The 19,484-nt window shown below is 29.3% G+C and overlaps 1 protein-coding gene across 1 annotated transcript; it reads left to right on the top strand.

Annotated features, from left to right (window-relative positions):
- Positions 1-1,741: 1,741 nt before the first annotated feature.
- Positions 1,742-18,130, top strand: LOC108568225 (division abnormally delayed protein). Its single transcript, XM_017929187.1, has 7 exons — positions 1,742-2,209; positions 12,436-12,579; positions 14,974-15,725; positions 17,159-17,412; positions 17,469-17,595; positions 17,663-17,828; positions 17,882-18,130. Exons 1-7 carry the CDS (start codon positions 2,005-2,007, stop codon positions 18,016-18,018), a joined length of 1,785 nt encoding a protein of 594 aa, XP_017784676.1. The 5' UTR covers positions 1,742-2,004; the 3' UTR covers positions 18,019-18,130.
- Positions 18,131-19,484: the final 1,354 nt, after the last annotated feature.

Raw genomic sequence — 19,484 nt, 5'->3', positions numbered from 1 at the left:
TGATGGGCGCTCCGCCAGTTCTGGTCGTAGAGGAGGTAAAGGTTGTTCTGGGTTTATCTAGTGTTTGAAAAATAATTTCAGTTTATTGTGTTTTTAAATTGTTATTTGTGTGTTAAAATATAATACGTGTTGAGGTAAGTAAATCGAAACAAATATTTTGGTAATTAACCAATTGTTCGTTCTTGATTGCGTGAAATTTTGTAAATCCAGTGGCGCGTTATCGCATAGGCAAGGTAGGCGCGCGCCAAAGGCCTCTAGAATTACGAGACCCTCAAATCGCCAAAAAACGTAATGATTTTCACAGCAGGGTCAATGGGGCCCTCCAAATCAGGTTGCGCCTAGGGCCTCACAAAGTCATGATGCGCTACTGTGTATATCGTCAATAATTTTTCCATCAAGCATCTATAATGAAAAATTGTATAGAATATAAGCGTAAACCGTAATTAACCAGAACGTAAAATTCAACTTTTTTTCATTAAATTAATTCATAATTGCTTCCTTTCATGTATGCTCTTTGATGGTAGTGTGCTAATGTTTAGGTTTATTTATATAAAAATTCAAAAAAAAAAAAAATTTCGACATTGTATTGGTAGGTTTATTGTTAATAGAGTATATAAACAAACAATATATAAGAGACATCCACGAAGTCTCTTTGAATACTCCGAATTATTTTTTCAAATAAACAAATACATTATAAACAAAACCATCAAGGCCGAATTCAATGGAAACGCTTAATCAATGTAAATAAAACCCTACTCCCCATCACAACTCACACCCCATAATAATAAGATTATATGTATTAATAAACGGAAATCATGCCGCGTTTACCCCGACCACCCACCCAAAGAGAAAATTTGAAGAGAAAGCACAAGTCTTGCGCAACTAACAAATGAACAAATGCAAGTGATTAAAAAGGATATTTGTAAATATGACCGAAGAAACATGTGCATGTGCACTAATTAAGGATTATTTATTTTGTATTTTCAATTTTATAATTGAAAACAATAGTTCCCTACTGTTGTTTTCAATTAATTATTGACCAAATTTTGATATTGACTATTTTAAATTTGAACTTTAATTAATTTAAATTGTTTTTTATTTTAAATTTTAATTGGAACCGAAACCGAACTCAAATTTAAACCGGAACGAAATTAATTTCGGTTCTACTCTGAATGCAACATATTTATTGCAACTAATTTAGTTTTTATTTGCTAAACAAATTCAATTACAATTTAACAAGTAGACTCTACTTAATTTTAGTTTTATAGTGATTCAAACTCATGACAAGTTGCATATTGGAGACTCATCAATTGCTGTAGCTGAAAACAGTAGGAAGTTGCCAAAGCTTGAGGTTAAGTAAATAAATCAATGAAGTATCTACTGAACAGACTTTGATCATGAAACGATATTATTAATTATAGTAGTCCTCTGATTCTTGTAGTTGATTGTTTATTAATTGATGAAGATAGAAAATTCTCCACGTACGTGCGAAAGATGACGGATGATGGAATGTTTGTTGTTCCTTGTGTATTTGGAAATATAAAACTTGGTCATATCACAGACCATAGCTTACCATGGCATGGCAGCATGGCATTTAACAATTTTAATTGTCTGTATGAGCTTCATATTAATTTTGGTGAAAAAAGTATATTAATAAAGTATCATTAGAAATAGTATATGTTATTTATGTTGCCTATAATACAAATCTATAGTTTGAAGTATGCGTGCGCACGATGTACATACATTTATTTCAGTCTGCTTCTAGCGAGTCGTTCCGACCAGTAATTCTTTGTGCAGCGTAATTCGCCAACAGTCCAGTGTGAACGATGCACGCGGTAATATCGCATTAGATCTAATTCTGTTTCTCACCTATCTCATAAAATAGGTTACGAAGGACCTTCTTTTTATTTTCATTTTTATTTCTACATTGCATATTTTCTTTAAAATTTCGTTTGGGACAAGTACTTCCATTTTATCGACACCGCAGCGAAAAGAAAGACAAGAATGAATTCTCCTTGGCGTAAATTATCTACACTCGCGTTCTTCCTCGCGTTATGCTGTTACATGAGTGATCATAATTCAGTGTCTGCAAGAAATGTCGAAAACTCTAGACAGAAAAGAGCTTTGGCATCCACAAATACTTGTGATAGTGTGAAAACGTTTTTTCAATCAAGGAATATACCTTTACGACCGTCGAATAGCCCTAAAGGTAAACACATACTAAGAAGCTGTATTTATATTCATTAAATAATAAGTGTTTATTACCGTATAGAAATAGAATAATATTAATCATGATGATGCTGATATTGGATTTCAATTGAGTTTAACATCTTTAATTTATCACTATTCCATCCAGTGTTTGTTTGATATATAATTTCAATTGATTATAGCTCATTCTGCTCATCCCAAACAATTGTAGTTTAGGTGTGTCGTCCGAAGGCGTATAAATAATATGACATTTTAAGCTCTTCATCACTAACACGATGGTCATTAACTGCATCTCTAATCATATTTAATTTCTAACGCGTTACAAATTGTAGGCGATCTATATGACTATAAAATATATATTTTAACATATACAATTTATATCATTTTCATTTATATTATACTTGTTCTTTTTGCTCATTAACCCTTCAGCCCATTGATAATTAACACAGACTTTTATATTTGGACTAGTAGGTCACTTCTGTTCTAATGCAACAAATGCGCCAAGCGTTATTTTTACAATTTGCACTCGTAAGATTGTGTTCACCATTATCATCCACTATTCTCTATAATTTAAATATTAAATTTGGGAATTCGACAATTAATAAGTATTCACAGAAATATGGGGTTATAAAAAATATTTCTTTTTTAAGTACTTTTGAGTTTTTTGTGTGTTAAATAATTTAAGATTTTATTATTTCCATTTCAATGAAATAGGTACGCTTCTTTAATTTATATTAATTACCTTGAGTTTCAAATAATCTTTATTGATGTATCAAATTTAAATGCTTGTTCCCATTTCTGTGCGTCGTGACTTTACATGGGTACTTGCGAATTAGCTATAGAATTATATTTGAATAGATTACATTTAATCTAATATTGAATGAATTGTTTAATGCTTACAATTGAAAATAACGATTATATTGTAATAGATTCAATTCGATTTAACTTTATTTAGACTAAATAAATATTGCTACTATTACTTGAATAAATTCACATATATAGATGAATAAATTGTAATAATTTATAGTCAGCGCATAGATGAAATTGAATTATACTATCAAAGTGATTTAAATTTTGAATGGATAGTTCAAAGTTTTATATAAAGTAATTGAACGGGTCGAAACTTGTTTAGTGGGGTATAATATAATCTAAATCCTCCGGGAGAAGGTGGATAGAGTGAGACCAGGAGATTTTAATAACATAACTCAAATAGTGCTTCTGCAATAATCAGTTTAACAAAGTTTGAAAATATGATTTTCACGCGAAAATTTGAAATATAGTATGGTAACACAATGTAGTTATTGTTGCATGCTTGGCTGTCGTTTGTTATACAATAACTAGTATGTGGTTTGTTGTTTGGAATAAAAGGTGATAGGGGTTTAGGGTTCTGCAGATGACTATGCTTGTTTTCGCAGTTCTTTCCTTGCAGTCTGAAAAGGCGCCAGGTAGTTTTTAAAGTTTCTACATCCTCACCCACACAATGCCTGAAACTAAAATTTATTACTGCAATATTCAATATTTCATGTTATTTCCATAGCTGTCATAAATCTCACGCAAGGGATCTGGACAAAAATTCACATAATAGATAGAATTAACAGTTACCAAAATATACCACTACCTGGTAAAGAAAAAATGGAATTCAGTAAAATACGATCTAACTTAATAATTATTTTAGGAGATAGAATTTCTTCAAGTAAATTCTTTATCACCTCAAACAAGTTATAAAAATACATTTTTGTTAAAACTAAATAAAAAAACACCTTTTATTTCTTTATTTATAATAGATGGATTCAATGTCTTTTGTTCAAGTGTTGTCCTGTTACAAATACAAATAGTGTTCGAAGCAGAAATATATAAATTATAAACAAATTTATTGTTATTCAGATTTTCATTAAATAAAATTATACATAATTCTATATGTAATGCAATGACTTTTAGTTATCGTTTTGTTAGTTGTACAATAAGTGCAACTGTCTATTTAAATAAAAGCATAGAATAGGTTCAGTTAGGAAATCAATTATATGGAGAGTATAGTTCGCGTTAGAGAAATATAAGTGTACGTGTGGGAATGCAAGACGCGATCAATCTTTGCAAAAAGGAGAGATGAAAGAATTGTGAATAGGGCAAAAAAATGAAGAAACTTGGATACAAAAAGGTGGAGAAGACTACTGTCGCGCAGTGCTTCGCAACGAGTGAATCCAGTCATGAAACAAGTGAACAATTTATGTCTTCATAGACTGAACAAAGACGGCAACGGTAAAGTGCTTAAAATGAATTGCTTACATGCTTACAAAATTATCGTACAAAAATATTTTTAATTATAACTTCTAATGTTTGTATTATGATAATTAAATATTTTTCTATTGCATCTGCAGTATTCGCAGACTGAATGTTTAAACAAATTAAACGATTTTATTTTTTCTAGTGCAATTTTTATAATATATTATATATAGCTTCTATTATAATGAATGAGAGATACTTGGTTATTGGTATTTTGTGAATTGGACCTCTCCTCGGTCTTTAACCCGAACATTCTATATATATAGAAGTAACCAGTCCGGTTTATATGAAGGTGATTATATGTTTTGGGGTACCTTTTTATATACCGTCACATAGCACTGACCTTAGTATGGAATGGCCCTGATCAGCCGGTAAAAAATACCAACCAGACTCGTAGGTGCATTCCTTTGACGTTATACCATACTATACATACCTACACTCTTCGTCTCTTATAAAACGGCCAAAAGCTGCATGTCCTTTTCTACCTGAACTCGAATTTTAGACCTTCCAAAACTTTCATACCATTCGAAATTATCTTCAATTATATATTATTTTGCTGCTAATCAATAAATTATTTTAAAAGTTTATAACCTGGTATACGTAATATTTATAATTCATACCAAAATAAACATTTTGTATTAATAATAAATCTTTACGTCTTCTCCTGGTAGTGCTTTGGTTCACTTAAGAGTTAGATCACTCGAAATCACGTCAACTATTTAATATTTATATAAAAAAAATATTTTTAAATAAAATTATTTATTACTTATATAATAATATATTATATAATTATATGATATCATTTGGCTAAAGACTGCGGTTAACAGCCCTTTGTATGTTATACATTACATTTTGTGTATCATTAATCAAATCATCGGAAATACAAATAAAATATCATCAGATTATTGTTGTAGTTGTTCAAGTCCACAAATATGTTTTTTTAATGCGCTATACTGTTATATACGATTGTTACTAATTTACGAGATACATTCGAGTTTAGTATGATAGTTATTCTATTCTCTTTCAAAATACATAAAATTCTTACAATTTTTGGACAAAGGATGGACATCATAAAACTTACTGGGCAGGACAGGTATCAAATCCCTCCACGAGTTTTATTAGTTCCGCACCAGGGAAAGGTGTACATTCAGTACATCAGATTAAAAATATTTTAATTTATTTTATAACGTTTTAAATAAAAAAGTAAAAAAATAAATACATATAGATAATTCTAATTATTGATTCAAATAATTACAAGATTGAAACCTTTCTGATTAAAAAAAAACTGTTTATAAAGTCATCGAATGTTGTAGATTAGCGAATATCTATGTGCATCAATAATAAGGTCGTATCAATTAATGGTTCTTGAATTGGCTTCGAAGTTTGTTGGTTCGTATTTTAAATTGTAACCGTGCAGTCAATTTACTTGTATCTTTAAAATTGTGCTCTATAATAGAGTGATTTATTTTGTATCAAGGTCGGATTTATATTTTGTCAGGATACGCGAAATATTTTTGGCGTCTTTCCTTCTCGGCCTTTAGCACTGAATCGATAAGTGTGGCGCCGCGAAGTTGCTGAACGTACAGTGTAGTGGGTATAGCAAACCTCCCCCACTCTCGTTCTACTTCCCTCATACGATAGAGAAGGCGTCGGAGGCGGCATCAGCGATGGCGACGACTATCAATTCCCAGACCGTACCCGAATATATCTATCTATATTTTCGAGCCACCCTAAAATTCAGCAACTACATTTACATTCACAAAATGGATGTCTATATTTTCTTTTCTCGATAATGGAAAACAGCTTTAGTATATATTTGGATTTAAAAATTTGATAAATCTATTTATTTTATGCACTTACTAGAAATATTAGTGATAAAGAACAAATTCCTATATTTGCAAGAAACCAGTAATACAAATACTTAAAGATAAAATGACGACTTTTCAATGACATATTTATGAAATATTTGGATGTCACTTGCTTAAATAACAATTACAGACTTCGAACACTCTGCTAATTGACCTTTAACATTATACAAACAATTTCGTGCCAATTTAATAAACATTATTGATCTAAATTTAAAAATACTATGTGATATACAACTTAAATAAGTTGATAATAACGGAAGAGACGGCAAATATGTTGGCATCTAAGTTACACAACAAAATATGTATTCTTGAATTTTAATCCAAATATTTTTTTTATCCCAAAGTCGGAATTTCTCATTAAAAGAACCGCATGCGGCTTAGAATCCGAGGTTTGCCGACTACTCTCCAAGAGTTTTGGAAAAAATATTTCCATATTGTAAAGAGGTACAAACACTTTTTAGGAACGAATTATACTCGCAAATTAAACTTCTACTGCTCGGCAAACATCTACTAGGACATATTTCAGAATCACGGGAGTTCGGTGGGCGACCACCAAACTTTTAGTGTGTGAGTTATTGAAAAAAACTACAAATGTTTGTTGTTCAAATTTAAAATATTGATTATTGAATATTTGACCAGCGGGTACTTTAAAGCTTTAAAATGGTGCCCGCGAGCACTAATTGCACCACGTTGCTGACCCCTGCTCTACTGTATAGAGCAATTACAATCTCTTTAATTATATCACTTGAAAATTATATATCGTAATTAAACAAATATTTTTTTTTGGGAAAATCTCGTTCTATTCGTGAAGAACTAATTCTATCGGCTAGCATTTTTCATTATCACTACCATATTAGTGAAAAAATAATTAAGAGCTTTAATATTTATTAAAATTTCAACGAATCTCCAGAAATTTGTATCAGAGGAAATAAACCATAACTACAGTGTCGTGTCCCAGGGATGGTTTTGTGGAGCCTTAGGTTTGGTAAATAATAAATTGAACGAGTTTTACTTGATGTTTATTATTAAAATATTCGATACGACTTGATTCTTTTACGTTCTTCCTAAGACTAATTACAAATCCTTATTCTGCGTATAAAATTAACTAAGCAAGGGGGTGGGAGTTTGAGGAGTAAAGCACGGTAAAGCTCCGCTTCAGGTCACTGCACCTATACGGATTTTGCCAATTCTGCGTCTGGTTAAAAATATGAGCGATGTTCTTATCAGTAGCTGGTCTCGATGAAACTGTCTATTCTGCGTCTGGTTCCCAGTTGAAAATAAGGAGGAATGTTACAATCGGTCTCACGGTGAATGTCCCTTTAATGCTGATGTTTATATATAATATGGCGACTAAGAGACACTATATTAACAATAATAATTGTAATAATAACGGTTGGACACAACACCTCCCCCGTTGATGTAGAGGAAGCTGTGAATAATAAGAATGGCTTCCTCGTCTAAAAAATAACTTGAAATATCACATGTTCATTAATGGATTCTTCGTCGTTATATAATACAATAAAAAAAACATAATAAAAATTACAATATTACAATAAAATTCATGAAATTGTGAAATCTTTAATTTCCTCGTGTAGTAGATGTGTTAATTTGGCATGAAAATGTTATTTTTATTTACTTTCTATGTATTTAGTTTAATTCTGTTTCTGTCAAAGTCTATATATTCTCCATATTTGTTTATAAAATCTATTCCTAATATCGCGTCTCCATTTAGATTCGTTGAATCCGGTATTACTATAAATTTGTGTTTTAATAATTTACCATTTATTTCGATGTTACCTTGATTATTTGAAATTTACCTACGATACAATCAATTGAATCATTAAGTTTAGTAATTTCACATGATTTATTTAATTTACTTTCATTAATTAAAGATAAGTCCGATCCTGTATCAATTAAAAAACGTTCTTTGTTGCCTATATCTAATTTAAGTTTTACAGATGGTGATTTGATTTTGTTATCTTGTGTTTTAAAGTTTCTTGGAATATTTTTCCTACTATTCTTCTCTAAATGAGTTTTATTTTTATTTAACATATTATTAAAATTTTCTCTAAAATACAGCTTTTACTACTATGATTATTTTTTCCACATATGTAGCATTTTTCAAATTGAATTCTACAATAATTTGTACTATACCTATTTCTTCTATTACTATTTTGATTCTGATTTTCATTTATCATTTCTTCCTGGTTACAATTTGCATTATGTTCTTTTAATATATTTTCAAACATTTGCAATTTTAAATATAATTTATCTTGGCGAATAAGCCTTTTTACTTGAATTTCTTTATGTTCTGCAAAATCTAAAGCTTCTTCTATTGAATTTGGATATTTTCCTGTTACAAATTCTATAATTTGAGTTAATAGACCTAATTTGAAATATTCTAATAATTCTAACTTTAATAATTCGTCGTTCCTATCTGCTATATCGGAATTAAATGTATGATGTATGCTATATTTAATATTTTCTGCAATTTTATTGATTCTATTATAATATGAATATACTGATTCGTTTTTCTGCCGATGGCACAAATATAATATAATTCTGCAATGAGCTATATCTATCACTGGTCCAAATTTTCTCAATAATTGAAATTTTAATTCATTCCACTACTGTGGAATTATTCCCTTTCACTGTCTGCTTCCTGTCTTAAACTTGAACAAATTGTTGATATAAGTTGTTCTTATATATTTAATATAGATTTGTCTCTAAATAATCTATCACAATCTTCTAAAAATGTATCTATTGTTACTACGTTTCCATCATATTGATGATTTAGTACTTTATCTAATGCAAGTTTTTGTAAAAAAAATTGAATGTTTTGAATCTCCATTTTTATTTTATTTTATTCTGACCTAAAAAAAAATTTGTTACTACAGATATTATTTCAGTTTACCTTTCGTTTTATTTCTAATAAACTTTCACAGAAAACTGTTTTTATTTTATTTGTTTTTATAAAAAAAATAGGCCATTTATACAACTACAACAATCAGAAATAAAAATTCCACTTACATAAGTTTTTGATTCTTTTGTCTGCTTGCGAATTCTTCCGTCTTAGATCCAGGAGTTGGTTTACCCTCTGCTGCAAATGGCTTTGAGGAACCGGAAACTTGGCTTGAATCGTCCTGTGGTCTTGAAGATGCTGTTTGTAACGAGTCCGTTGTCCAGTCTCCAGAAATTGATTGACTCTCGTCGGCTCGAATGGCTTCAATCCAGGAATTGTTGACTTTCTGACGAAACTCGGTCACGTGTAGTTTGTACACCGCTGCCACCATTAATTATGTCGTTTCCCAGGATGGTGTGGGATATTTTCTTCTGTTGTCTGTTGTGGAGCCTTAGGTTTGGTAAATAATAAATTGAACGAGTTTTACTTGATATTTATTATTAAAATATTCGATACGACTTGATTCTTTTACGTTCTTCCTAAGACTAATTACAAATCCTTATTCTACGTATAAAATTAACTAAGCAAGGGGGTGGGAGTTTTAGGAGTAAAGCACGGTTTTGATATGACGCTCCGCTTCAGGTCACTGCACCTATACGGATTTTGCCAATTCTGCGTCTGGTTGAAAATTTGAGCGATGTTCTTATCAGTAGCTGGTCTCGATGAAACTGCTTATTCTTCTCAGCGGTCAGTCCACCTTTATCCTTTCTTTGGTTTTCCATAATAAGGGCAATAATAAATGATAATTTTAACACGTTTGTGGTGAAACAGTAGAATAAAAATAGAGTTAAACTAATTCGAAAACCGGTACTGGTGCATATTTGAAACAAATATATGTTTGTGTTTTACACTTTATAGACTACTCGTAAATAAAGAATTTCTATGGAACTTAACATCTGCGTTATATGAGGGCTAACGGTATTTAAATGCTTATATGCAATTCATAAAAAAAGAAAAAATTGCTAAGAATTAATATTTACAAACTGATACTAAAGGAGAGTTGAAATTCATGCATTATGAATATCTTCGCAGTTGCAACTAACGGTGTTCCAAAATGTTTAAAAAATAAAATGTAGTGCTTCTATTATATTTTATTCATCAGAAAAATGACAAATATAATTTGATTGACTTGTTTAATAAATTTAATAAAAAAAAATCTACGGCTTCAAGGCGATGCAACGAATTTAATCAAAACAAAAATTGTCATATGCACGTTTATGTTAAAATGTCTGCTTAGCAAATGAACTTTAGGACGAATGTGTGTAATGCAAGATTGAAGGTAACTTTTTTAAAACATTTTATTTTTTACTTTGCACATTTACAATAGTTACATTTGTTTGCTTAAAGAAGATAGATAGATTCCAGTGTTCGCTGATATTTTCTCTAAAAATAAGAATTGACCAAATAATTTGGAAATCTCTTTTTAAATTTGTTTCTAAAATACTATCCAGTGATGAAAAACCAGCTAGTTTAGATTATTAAGTTTATGTTAAGATTATTTATACAATAATTTAAAAAAAATAACAACTTAATGTAACTTATGCAATTTATTAATTAATTTAAGTGAAATCTCTAATTATTTTATTTATCTTTATCATCGTTTCAATATATTGAACAAAAGAGACAAGTCGTTGGCCGTGATAAAGTACATCATTAAATTAAGTTGAGTGAATATTTGAAAGTAACTTTTATTTTCTTGTTCATGGAATATTGTATTATTATTATATTTTGTACATTCATAATTCCAGATTATACAAAGCTTAATTTTTTATGCTTTCGATATATTTATTTGCGCTGTTTCACGTAATTATAATAGGACAGCGTAAAAGAACTGTCCGAGTTTTAATAATCTTGACATATTTACCTTTTTGACTGTAAGTCATTAAATTTTGAAAATAAATGTGACCAGAAGAAAATATGATTCTTATTTTTTTTATCTAACCCTAACAATGTTTGACGACCACTGGTTTAAATAGTTTATTATATATAAATATAATATTTTTCTATTCATAATTAATTCTATTCATAAAAATAGAAAATTACAAAGTGGTTTCAAATTTCTTACAACTTTTTTCGCAGGTCTCACAAAACCTCCGGTCGACTATAGTAGTAATCAATGTAGTATTGTGTTTTTATTGTTTTTATTGAAGTACAGTGGAACCTCGCTTAACGAGTTTATTCCGTTCCAAAATTTCTGGATTTTTACTCGTATAGTGAAACACATTTTCCTATAAACTAATGTAAATTACGATAATGCGTTCTTGCCGAAAAAAAAGTATAACTTTGTCTCGATTTTTAATGATTTGTGTACATTTTAATTTAATACATTTGTGTTTTGCATTTAAAGCAAACACAAATTATATTTGCAAAGTAAAGTCCGCTTTAAACAAAGATGACAGAGAAAATCGAAGATGGTTAATATATTCAAAAATACACATAATATGTGTACACAAGTTTTAAAAATGATACATCATTTTTAAAGGCGCGCAATCCAGGACTTCCCTTCTCACCGTCACTCGTTATGCGAAACATCGCTCGTTATCGCGAGGTCATTTTCCTTACAATTAAATTTGCTCATTAAGCGAAATGCTCGTTATGCGAGATGCTCGTTAAGCGAGGTTCTACTGTATATTTAAATCAATATCGTCTTTTTATTGATTTAAATTACAAATTATTACTCACTGAAATTCCAAAGTTATAATGATTCGGAATAAACAAGGAATTACCAAAAATGAAAGGGTTATTAATTTTATGTAGCTATATTTATTTTTTTATGAACACATTTGATATATTTTTTAAAATTGTAAATTTTAGTAATCATTACATAATTTTGGAACTAATTATGAAATCTGTTATTAATAGTAATGTAAAGTTTCAAGCATATTCTAACATAATGAAATTTTTGATATTTAAATCATAATTTCAAAGACTCAATAGAAGATTCATGCTCGAGATATTTGTGTTATTCAATTTCATCTTAAATGGGTCAATTAAGGCTTCTCTGAACGTTACGAATGAAGAAAACCGGTTTTTTTTTTAATTAGATTTATAACAAGTTAGAAAATAACATATATAAATTCACACCTATCTGTAGTATTTTTATTTGTTTTTCTTTAGGAAATATATGTGGTGGACAATGCTGCGGCAAAGATTCTGAGGCAAAGCTGAGGCAACATGGACAACATGTCTTCTCGACGATGCTCAGTCATAATTTTGTGTCTCTACAAGGACTTCTCAATTCTGCAGCCACGACATTACAAAGTAAGTGATTTCTCAATTCGATTATTCAACGATTATAATAACTTCTATATTATTACTGCTATTAAATGCCATTTGTATGTATATAAGCAATAATTTATATTTATTATTATTAAACACTTATTAGTTGTTTTACAAGATTAGGACATTAATATAATTACACATATTTAGACTTTTTGTTTGTTTATATTGTTTTTATGTAATTAAATTATCTATAACTTCCAAATGGCCTAATCTTAGCTGGATAAAATTATTATTTTGACTGTATATATTGACTGCAAATTAAAAATTGCCGTCTTTTTGTTTGTTGATTTCGATTTATACGACGTTGTTAGCGAATGTCGAAATGGAAGTTTTGAAATCAGAACAAATATTTATCTCCTATATGTTTATTAACATAATCAAACGGATTTGGTATGCAGAGGAAATCGTTCCTGTTTACAGCTTGAGATTAAGCAAGAATGTGATGATGGAGTACACGAGTTATCGTAAATATGTTCTACTATTGATGGTTTGCCTGATTTTTTTCTTACAGGTACCTCCGTAAAATACAGTCGTTAAGATGAAATGCCGTATTATGCGAATTCATGATATACAAAATAATGAATTAGAAACTGAATTATGTATAAGTATGACAAATATGTTTGTTAAATGATTAAAATGTTGATTGAATGTAGTAAATGGGACTTTTAGAGTTAATTTCAATTCTTTTGTATATATATATATATAATAGAAATAATCGCGAAAGCGATGGGTTCGATGACATGCTCAGGTCTTTTGCCAGAAGTATTTGGCATGTGCAACTACCGGAGAGAATTTCTATATTCGAATACGCAAATATTCGGCGAGCTACACTATTTGCATGGTTGTCCCATGGATGAGTATATTATCGACAACTATATTCTGTATTCTATAGAATGCGTAGGTAATTTGTTCAACAAGACCATTAACCATTGTCCATGACGAGTTTAATGATTATCTTGAGTCTCCAAACTTTTTACACCGTCGACCCTATATTGCAGTATTATTTATATTACATATATAATATAATATAATAATCATATTAATTTAGTAATTCAATAATATAAATAAAATGTTAGTAGTGTTTTAATAACGAACAGAAAAGTCATTTGGCGTGATAAAAATACATATAATATATACATTAATTCTTAATTAGGTAGAATACTGAATTAAACACCTCGCTACTAACTTTTATACAGAGTTACTCTGATAGGTGAAGTTATATTAATTTGTAATGCCCGTTTGTGAAGTAAAAATCAGTATAAATTCGATATGCCGTGTACTTTGTCTGACAACGAATATGGAATGTGGTATGGTCATCCCATTTCCCTTACATCTCCACCCTCGGAAGCAGAGAATCCCTTGATCGGGCATTCTGCGTGTTATTTTGTATGCCGCTCATTCTCATGCGCACATATTTCCCTATTTCTCTCCTCGTTTTTCTTTCTCTCTCTTTCTCTCGACTATCATCCATACATACTTTCTTGATTCTGTCTCTTACTCTTTGTGAGTTTGCGTACGTTTGTGCTTTATTCTCTCGTTGTCGAGAGACTTGTAGGTACATACGAACCTTTCCTATGGACTACTTTTTGTAAATTCCATTCTCAAAAACAGCGCGTTGTTTAGTTTTCTTTGGCAATGGTTTGAACCTATAGTCTGTTTATCTCAGAAACCTTCGTGATATTTTCTGTTGTATTTAAATAAATTCTTAGTCAAAAAAAAAGTTACATGAAAAAGGCATTTGCATTCATGATGCAAATTTAAAAAGCAATACGATTCTTTAATGTCACGTAGATTTAATAATAATATTAATATCAACGTATTGGCTACAAAAAGGATTACAACAAAAAATAAATAATATGCATATATGAAATGTCAAAAGGAATTGCTTTTAAAAAGAATTTAACAAAGTAACATAACATAATCTTTCACAAATTATTACTCAGATAACGCGAGGGACGGATAATATTTACATCGGTCACACGTTATCTATTTTTAACCCGAGAATAATAGAACAGTGATTCCCATTGTCCCGCTTGAAGATGAAGGGTATTTAGCTAGTGAAGAAACGAACATTTAAATTGAAATTTGCGATTTTGGCAAAATGTCTTCCATAAAAATGAAATTTTTGATGAGAGGAATTTATATTTTTAAAAATTTTCAATAATAAAAAAGACTGCTCTTGGTGGGTTTTCATTCTCATTTTCAACAACAATGGGAACTGTAGTGGTTGGAATATAGGTTGACACATAAAATAATGATAAGAAGTCTCTTATAACAATTATAAATAAATACTATAATGACTATAATTAGTTATTTCTGGTATATATTAATTAATATTTGATATTATTATATTGTAAATATGTTTTTTTATAGGTCACGTGGCGGAGCTAACGCAACAGTCTAAAATGTACACATCAAAGCTGATTTCTCAAGTGTATAAAAAGATGCCTTTGGATGATACGATAAACGGATTTTACTTGGATATCCAGAATTACATACATATTAATACTAGTCAAGAGACGCCGAGTACTGATATTGATATAAACAACTCAGTAGAGAATTTCTTCGTGGAGTTGTTTCCTTTAGCATACCAAAATGTTGTCGGTTTGCAAAACAAAGAATTTTCTGCAGAATACAAGAAGTGTATGAAGGAAACTTTCAACGATGTTCAACCCTTCGGAGAAATTCCAAAGCAGTTATCGCTGTCACTTAGCAAGAGTTTTGACGCAACCAGACTTCTTATGCAAGCGTTAGGTATCGGAGTGGAGGTATTAAATGTTACACATACACTTATCATTGAGGATAATGGAAAATCGAATATTGAATGTCACGATGCCATTATGAAAATGACTTTCTGTCATAAATGCATGGGACTTAAAGTTGACTCGAAACCATGCTCCGGTTATTGTTTGAATGTTCTTCGAGGTTGTCTTACGAAATATGTTTCCGAGCTTGATATGCCTTGGACAGTTTATATAGATTCTGTAGAGAAATTAGTTACTGCTATTAAACAGAAAAACAATGAAGCTGGTGTTAGCATAGATACAGTTATCCGAGGTTTATATACTAGGATTTCAGAATCTATCATGCATATTATGGAAATCGGAAATGATCTGCAGACTAAGGTATGTATTGATATAATTACATATATATTATAATGTTTGAAATAACTATTTTTAACATATGATCTCCAACAATATATAACCATAATTACAATTTTATCTGGAACATAGAAAAACAAGAGTTATTCTAAAGTGCTAAATTTAAAATGTTTATTTTTAAGAAAGTGTCTGATATATTTTGCAAGCGCCTGAAGCATTTGCATCATTCTTTTATATGCACAACTAAAATTTGTGCTTCAGAGTTTTTTTTTAATACACATATCTTTAGAAATATTTTGTTATATCGATTCAATATGAACAATTTTAAAAGGTGACTTTTTCAAACGCTTTCAAAGATTTTTTAAAATACTGTTATAAACCTTATATAGTAGAAGAAATAGAAAATAGGATTATTTTAGCCATATATGTAACTGTTGACTATAATCTACTTTTTCAATTTCAAAATTTATAGTAGTAATATTTTTATAATTGAATTTTAATTTGAAGACTTATATTAGGCCGCTCACAGATGGCGAGAGTCATTGGTAGGTGTAACATCATAGGGACCTGCGCATGTTTCGCCACGCCTATAATTTATTTATGTCTAATTATAAATGTTATGGGTAAGCAACGGGCAGACCGTTTGTATTCTAACCAATTGTGCCATGTAATATTATGTCTAATACAATGAATGCGCTTTTTGAATCAGTAAATTATAGTTATTATTTTCTCGTACGACAATCACTTTCATTACAGCTGACAGAGTATTTTTATTGCAATAGTCGCTATAAATATAGTTATATATTATTATATATTTTTTGAACACAACAGTGTACTATTTTTGTCTATTCTATTTATTCCGCTGAGATATAAATAAACAGTAAAATATTCTTAGAAACAGAAGTATTTTAAAATCTATTAATTGACCTAAATTTGTAAAGTTAATTGTTACTTAATCTAGTATACAAGTGACAGAACTACTTCGTCATTCAGGAGAATATAATAATATTCTATGCACGATTATGGTTATGTATGCAAATGGAAATTTTAAGATTTACAATTAACATTTATTCACTCGATAATTATTGGAGTATTGCACTTCATTGCTTGAGTTGTTTGCAATTGGCTGAAGCTAAGAATTCTTAATACAGTGATATTCAAAGTAATATCATTTAACTGTAAATAAAATGTTATTACTATATGTATTATATGTATCAATAATTAATTGATTATTATTTATGTATTTCAAATATTATATTTGTTAATTAAATATTTAATTTACTGATTATGTCATTGTAAAAATATTATGGTTTTTAGAATACTTAACGTTCACTTTATGAATGGTTAGTTGGATCACAGTATATAATAAATGCGAGATTTTTACAAAATAAGACTATTTTATCCGTATTAAAAGTCCGTATTGTATTTCTATACTAATTGATTGTTATCCATTATAGGTGAAGAAAATGTGTGGTTCTGTTACATATAATATTAATACAACGGCGGTGGTAGAGACAACTGAAAATAATTTGTCTGTAAGACAAAGTAATATCCAATATGCTACTTTCCCAGAGTCGCAAATGTCTCATTTCTTGAATACTATTTCAAAGAAACGTAGCTTTTATGCCCAGCTTGCAGATAATTTTTGCAGTGACGAAAGTTTTGCTGTTACGAAAGATCAACATTGTTGGAATGGAGACAGAATTGGAGAGTATGACAATATAAAATCTTTATTTTCTGAAAATATGTAACTGTTTACGATTTTAGGTATACAAAAACTGTGGCAGATGCAACTCTTGACATGCAGAAATACAATCCGGAAATTAAAACAAATATTAAGAATGTCGATAGTCGAGTAGCAAGTCTATCTGATAAACTGAGACATATACAACAGGTAAGATAACATAACAACATGTATGTTATAAATTTGAATATTAAATAATGATTTATATATTATTAAGATGGTAATGTCATCACTTGGAACTGTGTCTTTTCCGGAATCAGACTATATGCAAAGCGACCGTGCTGACGGTTCAGGTTCCGGTGGAGGTCCTGATATGTCCGAAGATGACGATGATGACTTAGCACGTGGATCTGGGTCTGGACATGAATCTTATGATCCGAAAGGTAATTTGTCCAGTATTTGAATAAAGACTCGTAATATTTACATATATTTTTAGAACCAGGAATTACGGAAATAGGTAAAGATGTCGATATAAAGTCCGATAAGCCAGCAAGTGGATCGAGTATGCAAAAATCTTCGTATATATTACAAATTATGTTTGTACTTTTGTCAATAGTTTTTCGACTTCTATAATTATGCTTTATTTCTGATTTTGGTTGATTGATATGGAAAGCAATAATTTATAAAACAACATTCAACACTTATATACTACAATTTTTATCAGCGTAAATATTGAATTTACTTGTTAAATTGAAAAACAAAATGTTGTGGTATTGGCTGAAATTTAAAATTGGCTGATTTTATTGTATTTAAAAAAATCAAATATTTACTATTAAAAAAAAAGAAATTGAATCTAATTATTTTTTTAGTGCATTAAATTTTGTTATTTTTTTCTTTAAGATGGATACAAAACTATTTGAAATAAAGTAAATGTATATAGCTTTGATTATATTGTAAGAGACTGTATATTTTATTAGAAAATAATTGTTTAATTCGCTGATGCCAATTACTATTATTTCATATTAATACATAGGAGTTTTTGGAGGTTAAACTGTAGAATAGCTTCCATTATTTTGTATCTAACATGGTATCAAATTTATGATTTGTAGATGCAAGCAGGCAAGCTCAAATTGATGGTCCTTCTTCCATCTTTAAAACTATCATGATTTTTTTTATTCATGAACATACTTTTTGATTTGTTGGTTAACATAAATTTAGTATTAAAAGTTCGGAAGGTCGGCACAATTGAATAATATAATAATTTAATAAATATGTGCCATACGCTTCTAGTCAAATCATACGACATCATGTTGGACGCATAAGAACTCTCCCAATAAATTGATGATTTTATAAGCTTGTTTATATTATACTACATACACACACACTCACACACATACATGTATGTATGTAACTTTGTACATCGTAATTTTAGTCATATCATTAAATATGTTTACAATTATAGTTTCTGAAAACATCACTATATAACTAGAAAATGAGAAATAGCTTTTAGAAAGTCTAAATGGTATTTTGTAATAGAAATTCCTACTATATTATAATGTAAACAAAAGAAAATATTTATATTTCTTTATTGATCGCTAAACCGTTGACATATGTAGATTTAAATATTAATTATAATGTATTAAATTATTTCTGTTTTATTTTTCATAAATGTCTGTGATTATGATATATTTTGAATTTATTGTCAAAAAAGAAGTATAGATTTTCTAAATAAGTAGAAAATTTTAACAAGATATTCAACTGAAATATGATTTTCAAGTAACGGTTATGAAATGTTTTGCCATGTTTAGCAAATATGTAACTAAATTATTAATTTATTTTTAAATGTTTTTTATAACTTACAATACAAACACGTTTATGTTGGTGTAATATATTATTGGAGAATGTACAGATAATGTTAAATTATATTTATAAATGTTTAAGATAGTTGAAAACAAATGTAAACTATATTCTTTAGATTGAAGATATTCAAAATTAATATAATACAATTTGAATCTAACGGAGAGCGATATGTTAATATGATAATTACTAAGAAATAATTTAATCGTGTCATAATAACAATAACAATAATGTATGGCATA

Source organism: Nicrophorus vespilloides, unplaced genomic scaffold (assembly GCF_001412225.1).
Source record: "Nicrophorus vespilloides isolate i.1.1-1 unplaced genomic scaffold, Nicve_v1.0, whole genome shotgun sequence".
Lineage (NCBI taxonomy): Eukaryota > Metazoa > Arthropoda > Insecta > Coleoptera > Silphidae > Nicrophorus > Nicrophorus vespilloides.
The sequence above is the reverse complement of the archived record's forward strand: the minus strand, read 5'-3'. Positions and strand labels throughout refer to the sequence as shown.

What these genes read in the sequence shown, in the direction of transcription:
- LOC108568225 (XM_017929187.1), top strand. Translation starts at nt 2,005, where the DNA reads ATGAATTCTCCTTGGCGTAAATTATCTACACTCGCGTTCTTCCTCGCG. An exon ending in GAAATGATCTGCAGACTAAG is followed by an intron (nt 15,726 to 17,158) that starts GTATGTATTGAT and finishes TATCCATTATAG; the next exon opens with GTGAAGAAAATGTGTGGTTC. An exon ending in TGAATCTTATGATCCGAAAG is followed by an intron (nt 17,829 to 17,881) that starts GTAATTTGTCCA and finishes ATATATTTTTAG; the next exon opens with AACCAGGAATTACGGAAATA.